The sequence below is a fragment of the Scomber japonicus genome, chromosome 1 (assembly GCF_027409825.1).
Source record: "Scomber japonicus isolate fScoJap1 chromosome 1, fScoJap1.pri, whole genome shotgun sequence".
In the NCBI taxonomy this organism is placed as follows: domain Eukaryota; kingdom Metazoa; phylum Chordata; class Actinopteri; order Scombriformes; family Scombridae; genus Scomber; species Scomber japonicus.
Genome location: NC_070578.1, coordinates 40,764,229 through 40,778,687, shown reverse-complemented (window position 1 = coordinate 40,778,687; position 14,459 = coordinate 40,764,229). Strand labels below are relative to the sequence as shown.

Below are 14,459 nucleotides of genomic sequence, written 5' to 3'. Positions count from 1 at the left end.
TACACATAACTAAACTGTATGTCAACATGTAAAAAGAAGAATAAAGAAACACTGACAAAGCTCAACTTCTTTGTATCTTGTTTAATTCATTGTGTGTGAAAACATGTAAGTCAGAAGTTCAACATGATCAACAGACCAGAAGATGCCACATTACTCCCACAGTTGGCTTGTTTAGACAATATTTAAACATAAAGACTTCTTATTCACTAACTTTCATCAAACACACATCAGAAGATCAAATGTTTAGTATGTTCCTATTAGAAATGAAACTGTAAATCATCATTATATTTAGCTTGTGTCATTATGTACGTCATAATTGTTCTCATTAAAAAGTAAAATAAAGAAATGATACAACAAAACTGTTTTCTGTCAAAAATAATGAAAAAAGTTAAAAAGTTAAAGAATAAAACTGTAAAAATAAATGTAAATGTAAAAAATGTCACATAGCCTTTAAATGTTATACTGTAGGCCTTCATCATCATCATCATCATCATCATTATTATCTTTAGCACATGTCATTATGTACTTAGTTGTGTTAAAAGATGAATATAACAAAATCTTTGTACTCATTAAAAAGTGAAATAATACAGTAAAACAATAATAATGTTTTTATCATCTGTCAAAAATAATGAAAAAAGTTATAAATGATAAAGAATAAAACTATTTAAAAATGAAAAGAGTCAAAAAAGTCAAAGTTTCATTACATAGCCTTTAAATTGTGTTATATAAAATATTAAAGAATCTGTTTCACATGGCCTTTGTTCTTCATCATTACCATCATCATCATCATCATTAAAGTAAAATGAAAAAATAAAAATAATGAAAAAAATTAAAATGTTAAAGAATAAAACTGTAAAACGTAAAATAAATGTAAATGTAAAAAATATCATTACATAGCCTTTAAATGTTATACTGTAGGCCTTCATCATCATCATCATCAATCTTTGTTCTCATTAAAAAGTGAAATAATACAGTAAAACAATAATAATGTTTTTAAAAGATAAAAACAGTTTTGTGGTGTTTAACTTGACTTGTTCAACTTCATCATCATCATCTGTCACACATAATGAAAAAAGTTCCACATTAAAACATGAAAGGATGTCTCAGTATTTGTTCATGAATCAAAAAGTAATTTACATCAACATGAACACATTTGAACTGATGACAATTAATTTACTCTGCAAGAAAACATGAATAACTTCTTCACTGTAGCATTTTATGATTAGTAAGAAATGTTAAAGAATAAAACTATAATGTAAATAATAATATATGTAATGTAATAATATAAATGTAAAAAGTAGTAAAACGTAATAAAACAGCATCTCAATACATGGCCTTTAAACTACATACTGTAGGCCTTCATCATCATCATCACACTGGTTACTATTCACATTGTCATCACATACATCATCATGAAAAAAGACAAAAATAAACAGTTGTAATCCTAAAAAAAGAATAAAAACCCAACTCTTTCTTCCTCTTTGTTTCATGTTCAGCTTCTAAACAGCAGAACCAAAAGTCAGTTGTATCAATATTTGTTATTCATTGACTGATAGTAACCATTAGAAAGTTAACTCTGAACAATGAATGAACCAAATATTGTAAATTGCGACCTTATTTCATGTGGTCTTTGTAGTTGTAGTTTCCAAAAGGCCGCTGAGAGACTCTTATCTGTGACACGTCCACAAAATCATACTGAAGTCCAGATGATGTTTTTACTGCAGTTTATTTGAATGAAAAAATCAAAAAGGACTGACAAGCAGCTGTTCCACAAACACTGGAGAACCCCGATGTGATCCGACTGTGAGAATAAAGTGATGAAAGATGATCATGATGGCGATGGTGACGGTCAACAGAAAATATCGGAGCTCTACTAACTAATCTCTACTAATTAATCGCGTTTTGAATTGCATGTTTAAAATCCTGTTATTTTCCATTTGAAGGCAGTTTTAAGCCCATAATGTAAAGCATTTCTTACCAGAGTGTCTTAACTGGGAATCAATCACGGCTCTGCTGCGACTCCCACACTCCAAAATGGTCCTTTGGTGGAGCTGAGGCTGGCTTGGCTGCACCTGGGTGTTTAGCGTGGAGGTGCTAACTCAAACTCCACGTACTCCGGTGGTAGTTAAACTCTGTTTGACACAGGTTGCATTTTACTTTTGACTTGTCAACTGAAGCGTCTGGAAGTGTTTTAAAGTTAAACAAGCCGTTCAAATGTCCAGTAGCTCTCTTACTTTCCATCAGCGCGGTAGGTTTACTGCAGGAGGCCACTTCAAAGCATAGTGCTACAGCTAGAGGAGCCGTCTACGGGTGAGTAGAAGGATTAACGCGTTAACGCTGACAGCCCTAATAAAAACATAACAAAACAATGGTCTTAAAAAACAACATACATACAATCTAAAAAAAACATGAAAAACAAAACATATGTTCTACGTAAAGTTGATGGTTCAGCCAAGCTGAACAATTCTTAAACAGTACTGTTCCTTTTTGTTTAAACAAAATTGAAACATTCACCTTTTTTTAAAGACATTTTTACATTGTTCACTTTATGTTGAAGGCATCTTTTAACCCCTTCAGTGCTTGTTCCTTTGTGATTCCCCTCCAGGCCTCTGGAACATCAGCTGGGTTAGCATCGTATTTTTGAGCAAATCTGTCATTGTATTGTACCAGTACATACTTCCAGTAGTCAGATGACTCTATGCTGGGATCTGGAGGAATGTTCCAGTCTGGATAGTAAGTGTGATACTCTTTGTAAGGATGAAGCTTCTGTTTAGTGTCTGAATTACTGAATGTAGCATCACTGTGCACAGAAGTTGTGCACAGTTCTGGAGCCAGCTTCTGAGTGTTTGTAATCCTGTATCCACCAAGACCTTGTGGTCGATGAACAGCTGCATGATGCTTATCGTGTCCTTTTCCTCCAGCCTCACAGGGAACTTCACAAAATGGACATTGCTTTCCACAACCAAACACTCTCTTGAAAAGCTCATCCTGTGGTTTGATTGGAAGTTTGTTCAGAGTCTCAGTGATGTCTTCAGACTTTGAGAATTCCTCCTGAAGCTGTTCTTTCAAGTCTTTAATTGACATTTTGAGGCTGTTGATAAATGGATGACATGTGCTTTGGATTTGAAACAAGGTGGTTCTTACAGCCTCCAATGAGATTGAGATGTCTTTAATCAAATATTTCCTCATGTTGCTGATGAGCTCTGTGATGCTTTCCTTGTTGTCTGACAGTGGAACCCCATCTGGTCCTTTTGAGGCCTGCTCTAATGCTGCTGTGATTTTATCAACTATGACTTGAAGGTTCTTGTTCTTCAGTTTGCACAAAGTTTTGTCCTCTGACATTTTTTTCTGGATTTGCTGAAATATCCAATCCTTAACATATATTTCATAATTACAAATGTACCTGACAAAACTCTTGAAGTCATCTTTTTTCAGCAACTCTTTCTGAATGTTGTACTGGAAAAAGGAGCGGGAGCTGTACTCTGCTGAATGAGAACCTGTCACTATTTCATCCACAATGTCTATTCCCAAAGATCTATTGATGAACTCTTCCACAGCAGGTTTGATGCAACATCTGACAAAATCATTTGCTTTGCGTTGACAATCATCTCTCTCTTTGTATAAATCAAGAAAATCTGACAAATACTGTTTCTTGTACTTCTCCAGCTGGGTTCGAGGATCTTTATCAGACAAGAATTTTTGGTGCATTTTGAGGAATTCCCTTGAGGCAATGCCACAAATGTGAAGTTTCAGGTCAAACTCAAACTTGATTTTGTAATCCTTGCTGAAATTTTTTAGGGAGTCATCGATTTTGTCCAGCAGATGTTTTGTGAAAGACTCATGATAATCCTGGTTTGTCTTTACGATATCAGCCACAACATATGTGCAAGACTTAATGACCTCATCAGCTTTGTTCTGCAAATTTCTTATTATCTCTTCACTGTGGAACAGATTGAAGGTCTTTGCATTTTTTACATGCTCAGTCATGGCATTAAACTCACGCTTCCCTATTTCTGTTAGGTCTCCAATGTTCTGTAATTCCTCATTGACATTACGGTTTAGGAAGTTTTTTCTCAAGTGGATGAGGATGTTTTCAGATATATTTTGTTCTTTCAGACCAGACACATTCTTAGTGGCTTCAGTCCACATCTTCTCAAACTCCTTGTTCAGTTGTTCATCAGACAGTGTGGAGTTTTTACATTCACTCAGGAGCTTCATGACCTTGTCTTCAATCACTTTTCTGTATTTCCTCAGAATTTCTTGAACCTCTTTTGAACTTTTTTTTATGTGAAGTGCACAATCCAGTTTGTTGTTCACTGAATATTTGATTTCCTTTGCAAGACTGCTGATACTGTTGAAAAAGTCAATCTTGTATTTTTCTATCAGATTTACATTCTGACCTTTCTTTTTGTAGTAGTTTGTAAGTTTTTCCTCCATTTTTATTTTTTCAGATTTTCTTTTTTCTGACACCTCTGATTTTTTTGATTCAGCTAATTCATTTAAATGTTGGAGTTCAGATTCATTGTCAGAATTTAAGATTTCCAACTCTGCATCGTCTTGCCAGGAGAGGATTTCTTTTCTGAAGTCCCATTCCCATTGACTGAACTCTTTGCAAAGGTTATTGTAGACATGAGCCACAAGAGTGTTTCTGAAACTAAAGATGAAGTTCTCATATTTCACAGCTTTCCAGAGACTTCTCATCCATTCTAGAAACTCTGGGATCTTTGAGACTTCGCTCCTTCTGTTTGTTTTCACTGTCCCCAAAAGATTTTTCTTTAAATCTGCTACAGCTTCACTGTAACCTGTGCTCACTGATGCCATCGGAGGGGTTCCATGCCAGAGTCCTGGGATGTTCCAGTTGTTTTTGTCCATGTCATAGTCCAGCACATCTGTGAATGCTTTAATAGAATGATTCTTTTCCATTTCAGCAGCAATTTGTGTCATTTGATTGAGCTGGTCCAAGAGACACTTTCTGTCTGTGAGGTTCTTTGCATGAGCTGAAACTCCAGCAACATTCTGATGCACAAAATGACAAACTGGCTTTTTACCAATTTTCTTCATTCTCAGAAAGGCGTGAATGGCAATTTGCAGAACATCTTTCATTTCTGTTGAGTTCTCCATGGCAACGTTAATAATGGTGACATCACTTAAACCAATAACAAAGGTTGCCAGCTGATTGTCATGCTTATCACTGTCTTCTAGTTGTGCTAAATGTGGAGACTTTAGACCCTCTGTGTCAATGAGAACTATAAAATCATAGTTCAACTCACCTTTCATATCTTCTCCAACTTTGAGGAAGAGCATATAAGCTCCTCTTGTGCATCTGCCGCTGCTGACAGGAAACTGCACACCAAACATGGTGTTGAGGAGTGTTGACTTCCCTGTACTTTGAACACCCAGCACAGTCAGCACTAACAGTCTGCTCTGTTCTCCAACCTTCTTGTGAAGCTTTATCAGCACATCTGTCACCCATCTCTCTGGGATGTTGGAAGCATCTCCATCCAAGAGCTCTAAAGGAAATCCATCCAACATCATCTCAGCAGCCAAACCAGGGAGACGAGATATTTCATCAGCAGTGTTTTTTGAGTAATTAATTGAGAACTCATAGATGAGTCCCATCTCTCTCATGTAATGCTCTACTCCTAATGAGCTTTCCAGCAAAGCCTGATCTAACTCTTCAATGAGTTTGATGTCTGTTCTCTCACATTGCTCTTTTAATTTGTTGCGCAGATCAGACAGTTTGCTCCGTGAATGTGCATCAAGTTTAAGTTTCATCCACTTAAGGAAAAAATCTCTTTTCTCTTTGTCACTTGTGAAAACGGTTTTAATAAAACTCTTCATTCCTTTGCAAAGCTTTTGTTTGCTTTGCTCCTTCCTGATTTTATCTTTTTCTTTCTGAAGCTGGCATTTATACTCTTCAAGACCTGAGTGACCAGATTTCAATCTACACTCATCTTTCTCTAACTGCGATAATCTTTTCCAGTTTTCTCCCTGCAAAGGAAGTTGTTGTTTCTTGTAGTCTGGTATACTCTGCCTCTCAATGTCAACCATGATCTCCTCAACTGCTTTCTTTTGTTCACCACTTGTGGTTTCATCCACATCCAGACCAAGTTCAACAGCTTTGTCAAGCATATTCTCAATTCTAATGTTGTTAGCTGAATTTGTCAGTGATTTCTTGATGGACACACAAAGTTTCTCTGAAAACTCTGCAACATTTACCCTTGAGTCTTTGATTATCACATTGCTTTTTGGTAGCTCTAACTCTTCCAGTGTTATCTTTACAGACATCATGTCCTCACTGGAATTGTCCTTGCGATTAACAACCAAGAAGAGTTTGGATTTCACATCTTGAAGAGAAGTCAGAATCTTGTGCTCTTTTTCTTCAACTTTGTCCAGGAACACAAAGGTAGCAGTTGACTCTTGAAAAAGAAAATTGAATTGTTCCAGTGACTCACAAATGTCTCCTCTCAAATTGGCAAAGGCAACTGGTCCTGGAAATATGTCAAGATTTTCTCTGCCACAGGGAAGGTACCAGCAAACCTCCACCAAACCATTGGCTATTCTTCTTTTAAGTCTTCCTCCTTTCATATCTCTGTGTATGAACATGTGATTCTGTTGGCTACAACTGAGAACATGATTTAAAACCTGTGACTTGGAGAGACTACAGTTTTTCAGCCTGACAAAGGTAAAGAATGGTATATTTGCTTGAACAATGTTGTCTTCAACAAATCCTCTAAAGCCATATAAATCCTGTGGACGCCACTCTTTGACGATGTCTCTCAGAGCCCACAGCATCAGAGTACACTGACTGTTATTGCCATGAGGCAACAGCAGTGGGACAGAAAACTGACACATTGACATCTTGAGGGCCATTTCCTGTTGCAAGAAGCTGTCAGCACAATGAAAGAGTGCAACTATGAGGTCCAGAGGGTTAACCTTGTTGTCTGCTGAGTCACCTGCAATGAGCTGGTCAAAGTCAAAGAGATCACTGTTTTCTTCCTTCTCATCACTATTGTCTGATAATTGTGTACAGTTTCTGCATTCTGTGTTGATTTGAAAGAGTTTCCTAAGAAAGCACCATGGTATTTTCTCCAATGATTCAACAGTTTCATCATAAATACTGTTTTTGTTGATTTCCAAGAGAGAGTGAAGAGTGAGCTTGTTGGGATAAAATGTCTGCAGTCCAAGTCTGGAGAGAAAGTTGAAAAGGGCTGGGGAAGAGAAACGAAACATGACTTTACAAACCATCAACTCTTTATGACTTCACATGTTTGAATCTGTGTGTACTAAATTTACTAAATGTGTGTGTGTGTGTGTGTGAGAGAGAGAGAAGCAGGTGCATGCCAGGCCACATTAACTTTGGCTTTTCCACCTGTTTTTCAAATGCAGACTGAAACTGCTGTTTTGCAAGTTATTTCAGGCAAATAACAGGAGACGTTGACAGAGGAATATGTGAGTGTCAATTTTTTGGGGGAAATTTCTCATCTCTGAATATCCAGCATAAACACAACACAAATATTGAATTAAATATAGACTTGTATATCTAAAAAGAGATTATTACTAACAAAAAATAAGCACTTAGGCTTTTATTGATATTTTTGTCCAACAGGCTACACTACACAACAGTTTGCAGCTAAACCTGAGACACTGAGACTCAAGTGGATGTTTGGCTTCATTTAGCTCAGTATTAACATCCATATCAACACCACCTTCACCTCCACCTTCTCCATTCTAAACTGATGCTCCATCTCTCGCACTCTTTCCACATGTTGCATTGTTTATTTTTTTAAGAATGTCAAGACAAACTTTGATTTGTCACTTCGTCTCCTTTTTGTTTCCTGTGAACATGTTTATTTCATCTGAATGTAATAATTCGAATATACTAAAGATAATGATATAATACTTTTAAAGAGTTAATATTGTCATTGTTTACAGTTGGATTGTGACCTGGAACCAATTTGTTTTGTTTGTTTTTTTTACACAAATTGAACATTTCTCCACACAATGCTCAAACATCCATATTTTTTGTAGATGTTTTAGGTCCAGACAACAGTCCAATTAGCATAGCAAATTGCAAAAAGCAATTTGTTTCCTTTATAACAGCAGTTTAAGATTCAGGCAACATTTCAGCCAATGCATTCCAACTCTTTCACTTCCCACAAGCACTATTTAAACCAGAAACATGAAAAGAAATCAGAATTATTCTGATATCAACATCTTGTCCCTGGCCAACAGATTCTGCTTTCATATGCAGATGTCTGTTTATAGAGATGAATAGTTTGCTTACCTGCTGACCCCAGTATCACTCCCTCTTCAGGGCCAAATTCATGAGCAATGATCTAGAATGAGTAGAGGACAAATATTTTGTAACTGAACACAGTCTGTTTTATGTAAATTCAGACTTTATTAGAGACAACTAACTGTGTTCTCCACCTGTGGTGTGAGGAACTTCTGTATCCTGCAGCAGAGGAAAGGTTTGTCCAGTATGCTGCTGACTGAGGGTCTCTTTTCAAGGTCACAATCCAACAGCTGAGCCAAGAGAGAGCGCAGTTCTTGGGAGTAGTGATCAGACACAGGAGAGTATGAACCACGGATGATCTTCAGACATACTTCCCCCATATTACCAGCCTTAAACTGAGAGGAAACACATTTAGTACACAGTTATAACCTGAGGAAAGGAGAGATGACCCATTCTTGTGTGTTAGCCATATATAAAGAGAACAGATCTAAATTATTATTTGGGAGAGCATTGCAATGCTGTGTAAGATACATTAAATGTACATAAAGTAATAAACAGCTCACACACAGAATACTTACTGCAGGCTGAAGAGTGCACATTTCATGCAGGACACAACCTAGGGCCCAAATATCACTGCAGAGGGAGAGAAAGTCAGAGGAGAGAGCAGACAAACAGGCTGAGATCAGTTATGAAGGCAGCTTTATATTTATTCAATAAGTCACTTTAAGATGGAGAAAAAAGGGTTTCATTGCTGAGAAAACTATGAAGTGGACATTGAGATTGAGAGGTTATTTAAAAACACAACATATAAGGCTTTACTTCCACTAGATTACTATGTTAACAGTAGGTCTACTAATTTACCCTCAAATGAGAAACAAAAGCATAATGTTTGTACCTTTTGTTGTTGTAAGGTTTGTTCTCACAGATCTCTGGTGAAAAGTAAAGTGGTGTTCCTATCTGTGTTGTTGCCAGGTCTCCAGTGCTGGAAATGAGAAGAGAATAGAAAGCAGTATTATGATTTATTATTTCCATTTTAATCTTGGTTCTATAGAGATCTGCAGTCAGATGACATTTTACAAACCTGTTCAGCACTCTTGCAACTCCAAAGTCTCCAAGCTGTACAGTCCCATCTTTAGTCAAGAATATGTTCTATGTAGAAATCATAAAAGACATAATGTCATTATCATGAGGCTATACAATACAAATAAAAATGCATCACCACTGAGACAAGATCATGTGATGTATGAAGTAATACCTGTGGTTTAATGTCTCTGTGGAGGATTTTTCTATCATGGATGTGTTTTAGTGCCAAACAAATCTGCACAAACCAGTCCAAGATCTAAGAAAGACAGGAATATAAAAACATTGAACAAGTCCAAATACATTTTGAAAAACGATCAAAATGAAATATAAAGTGTTACATGATGAATTGTATCCACATGTTGTAAAGTTTCATCCTAAAGATTAACAGACAGATCTTAAACATTAATCATTATCTTCACTAGTTAATATCTTACTTGCTCTTCTGAGAAATGTTTTCCTTTCTGAGATTTGATCTTCTTGGAGAGGTCTCCACCTTCACAGCAGTCCATCACTATATACAGACAGTTTGTGTCTGCAAAAAAATTTTATACAGCATAAGGAACATGGTTTCATACACATATCATTCATGCATCAGGATATTTTTGCAGTTAATGACCTCTGTGATACTTTGAGGTTACAACTAAGAACTTGGATCATTTATACCTTCAAAAGATTCCTTATACTGTACAATGAAGGGATGACTCAGGTTGGAAAGAACTTCAACTTCTTGTTGAGCTTTCTGCCTCTCTTCAGTCGACATCTGTCAAAGTGAGAACAGATAATGTGAAAGAGCAAAGTAGTAAAGGAGAGCTCATATGAACACTGAAACTGTGAAACATTATGCATATGGTGCTTACTTCAGATATGCCATGTACCTTCTTAATGACATATTGTTGTCCATCCTCTTTGGATTTGACAAGGATGGTTGATCCAAATCCACCTTTCCCAATTTTCTCCAACGTTTCATACTTATCCATGTTAATGGAATGACTGTCACCATGTGTTTGTTCTGCAGAGACACAGATAGCTGATTACAGACAAATAGGCATACAGTAGGCAGAAGAAGGAGCAGAAGCAATGTTGTTGTTAAAGTATTTTTATACATTTCTCGAGAACCATTTAAAAGATTATAGAAGCACGAGATTCTGGCGCTACAGTAGCACTGCCACCATTTTGGTCTAAAAACACCATCACTTTCATTCAAATCCATCATGGTGCACACCGTAAATCAGCAAATCAACAGAATATGTCTCAAAATAAGTCGTCAGTACATTGTACGGTATACTAGTTACCATAGTAGAAATACCACTTCTACATTTCCATTACTCTCAATACCTGATTTGATATGAAATCCAATGCAGGACACACTCCTCAATTTAAAGACTTTTTATAAACATCAACAACTGAACATCAACTTTGGGTGTTTCATTGTTTAAACATACAGGTTGCATTAGAATAAGAGTTATGAATTAAATATTCACCAGTAGCCTTCAATTAGAAATTAGAAAGCAAAGCAGACCAAAATAAGGCGTTTCAAATTAGAGGAACAAGCGGTTACAAGCAGTTTTTGATTTAATGACTAAATGATTATATTTGTAAGATCAAAGTAACCTGTATTGTGAACTACGCTGTCACTCAGAAATGTTAGCGGAGCGATGACCTCCAGCATCAACAAACGAGACCTGCTGACCAACACACACTGCAGTATTTGTAACTGTCTCTGAGACAGATTTCATCTTTTATTTTGAAAGTTAAGGTCATAGGTCAGTGTTTGGGGAGGTGTGCTGCATTATGGGTGAGAAGAGATGTAAACGGAGAACGACAACGTGGCTACAAAGAAGACATACAGCCAGAAAGTAATTTGCATGGTTCAAGAGGCGCACACGGTAACTGTTTGCCTTGTTTTGTGGTTGCAATTGTCATATTTGTGTGGCATTTGTGGGAATTCTTTATAAAAACATTTAGTGTGCCTTTTATTGCCATGCTTGGGCCTGTGTAATGAGAGAAACTTGAGACTGTGGATGATAGAGAGAGATATTTTTTAACATGTTGTGTTTTGTGTTATTTTTATAGTTTTCACGGTGTCTTGAGAGGAAAAGAGATAAGAATAAAAACAACCGGAAACATCAGTATGAGACGTGGCCTTACTCATTGGACCAGTGCATTTATAGTATTAAACAACTTAAACCAACTCTGAGATGAAGAAAATAACTCTGTTCAGTCTCTCTCATCTCAACAACCCTGCGCCCGCTCAGCGTGTTGAACAATGATGACTTTAAGGAGCTAAAGGAGCTAACAGTGCAGCAGAGAGGCTGCTCTCCACTGCCGGAGAGAAGACTGGACACAAAAAATTACAAAATGAAGCAATAACTCTTTTATTAATGAACACAGTCTGATTAATAGTTTTTTGTTCATTAAACTTTGAAATTGACCATCAAGGAACTAAAATCACTACAGACTACTTCTTTTTCTCTCTTTCTTTTAGTTAAGACATTTACACTCAAGTGGGTGTTTGTCTGAATTAAACTCATATTTAACATCCAAATCACACCATCTTCATCTGCTTCACTCTGAACTGATGCTGAAGAAAAGTTTAACTCACCAGCAGATTGTCCATCTTTAAAAAATATAACAAGTTCCTTAGAATCATCCTTCATGGACTCACAGCTGGATAAAGGAGAAGTTGGTCTCTGCTTCTGCTGCTCTGAGCTTCAACACAAACAGAGATTTGAGTATAAATAATGATGAAGGGATGATTTGTGTCATGGACAGTTAAAGATCTTCATCTCACCTTTGAGCTTTTGTCTCGCTGTCATGTTTCCCACACAGATCGGTTCTGGAGGAAGTGTTTCCCTCCTTTTTCTCCATACATGGATTCATAGCACAGCTGACACCTTCACACAAACACAACAACATGCTGTCAGAGCTGCACTCACTCATTTCAACAACACTGAGAAAGTTTACTTGGAAAATGGTCACCTGCTTATTCCACATCTGTTCAGATAATTAATATCCTCAGCTACATATATTTGTTAATACACAATGAAACATCCAACTTTCCATTTTTTGGGAGTCTCTCTGACTGTTCTGAGGGATTGATGAGCAATGAAAGGGGCCAACAAGTGGGAAATGTAGCTATCTCTATAAGTTTTTACTAAAACACATAACTTACCAGTACTATCAGTTTCTCTGGTGCCATAACCGGATTCTGCTCCAGAAGTAGAGGTGGTCGATGGACCTGCAGTGAAATAAACACATTAATTAAACATGGTCAAACTGTTTAAAATGCAGAAGGCCACTTCACACCCTGTTTATAATCTTTCTGTGCTGTGTTTATTTGCACCTGTGACCCTTTTCCAGCCATGTGCTTTAATAGTGTTCCTGGAAAGGGAATTGAAAGAGTAAGCTAATACTGTTAGCCCTTCAGTGCAGAGGCCAAACTGGACCTGTATCTGCCTACATTTCTATTCTGCAGTTAAATGCTTTATGACACCAATGTGAACATCACAGTGCCATAGATAATGTTAGATATTAGATTATAGCATGCTGTGTGGAGCAGGTGACCATATAAGGAAATCTATCATGAGCTGATGTTGGCTGGTTCTAAATATAACCAAACTGAGTATTCAGAGCCTTTTACTCGCAGGGATTACTTCAACATACACTCACCTCATTATTTGAGACTTTGGCCATTTTTAATTAATTAATTAAAAATGAGGGGACTTAAGTCCGACCCTTTCAGACCACGTTATAGATCGGTAAAATAGGGCCATAACAGTGTTTTGTTTAAGAGCACCTTAGTGATTGATATGTGAAGAAGTTTGGCTCTGAGCTTCGGGCTCAGCTGCTTTTATGAGCACTGCTTACCTTTTTTGTTTAAGTTAAACAGTTGAACTTTAACTGTCTTGTCTAAGAGGATTGTTGTTGGACTATAAGTTACTGGAATAAAGATTTAATTGAGGAGAAACACTGTATTTTGTAACATTTACATGTTAGCTTATTGTGGTGCACTTTTACATTTGTGCTAAATCATTAATTGAGTGAATGGTTTTGAATATTGACTCTTGAGAATCACATTTAAAATAGATGTGAACTGAAACTATCAATTCTTAAGGCTGTGTACCTGACTTCTCTTCTTCTTTGTCCATTTTTATGTCTGACTCTGCAGTCCTCTTCATAAACCTGGGGACAAAAGTACATTTTTATTTTGTACATTGCACCAATGAGACCATCAAGTATATAATAATATAAAACAACAAAACCTGCATTCTTCATGTCTCTTTTATAGGATTTATTACTTACTGGCTAAAAGTAGCTTCTGATTGTTTCTGAGCAGGTTAGTTTATTCTCACTCTATTAATGATTCTGATTATTGATGATAATATATCATCTGTTTCATTAAGACCAGATAATGTAGTATAATATGAAATAAAACTAAATAGGAGAGATGTAACATGTATGAGGTGCAGAGAGTGAAACCAAAGTTAGTTTAGATCAGATTTTTCTGATTAACTAATAAGAGAGAGAGAGAGAGAGAGAGAGAGAGAGAGAGAGAGAGAGAGAGAGAGAAGCTGCATGGATAACTGAGGAGACGTGACAGTGGAGCAACTTGAACCTTGTGACTATTAGAACTCAGACTTCAGCTCAGCAAAAACTTAGCCAGAAACACTGAAAAAAAAAAATCATCCATCAGCCTGCGGACGCACCGAAGAGCGGCGAAAAGCGTCCTGTAGAGAGTTGCCATGCAATCAAACTCACGGCGGACGGCGGAGGTGCGGCAAAGTGCCCGCAGTGTCCGCAGCGTCAAGTACAGCTTTTCATCTAATAACCATCACTGAACTGAACTCACTGTTTCACCACTGTGTCATGAACTGTACTTAGAATCTTTTTATTACAACCTAACTCAATGTGCAATAATGAGACAACTTATGTGTATTCTGCTTTCAAGCTATTTTTAAGTATTTTTTTAGAATATATTTATTAGGGCTGTGACACTCAACTCACACCATGAGATGATACATGATATTGGGTTCACAGGGACGAGACAATATGACAATGACGACATCTCTGACTGGAAAAATCTTTTATTTAACTGAAAGTAACAAAATGTGAAACAATGCAGGTGCATTTTGAAATG

The 14,459-nt window shown here is 36.7% G+C and overlaps 2 protein-coding genes across 2 annotated transcripts in view; one reads left to right on the top strand and one right to left on the bottom strand.

Moving 5' to 3' along the window:
* The window catches only part of LOC128358604 (interferon-induced very large GTPase 1-like), a 232,892-nt gene that overhangs the window by 202,157 nt on the left and 16,276 nt on the right, over positions 1–14,459 (top strand). The gene's annotated exons all lie outside the window — the stretch shown is intronic.
* LOC128358646 (interferon-induced very large GTPase 1-like) lies at positions 2,542–10,299 on the bottom strand. Its single transcript, XM_053318990.1, has 10 exons — positions 10,180–10,299; positions 9,986–10,082; positions 9,757–9,854; positions 9,495–9,578; positions 9,321–9,388; positions 9,135–9,221; positions 8,818–8,872; positions 8,434–8,634; positions 8,288–8,339; positions 2,542–7,211 (listed from the first exon to the last, which is right to left on the bottom strand). The coding sequence occupies exons 1-10, from the start codon at positions 10,297–10,299 to the stop codon at positions 2,542–2,544; spliced, it is 5,532 nt and encodes a 1,843-aa protein (XP_053174965.1).

Coding starts and splice junctions, on each gene's coding strand:
- LOC128358646 (XM_053318990.1), bottom strand. CDS start 10,299: ATGGATAAGTATGAAACGTTGGAGAAAATTGGGAAAGGTGGATTTGGA. Junction 9,389..9,494: donor ACAGAGACATTAAACCACAG/GTATTACTTCAT, acceptor ATTTCTACATAG/AACATATTCTTGACTAAAGA. Junction 8,340..8,433: donor AGAAGTTCCTCACACCACAG/GTGGAGAACACA, acceptor TACTCATTCTAG/ATCATTGCTCATGAATTTGG.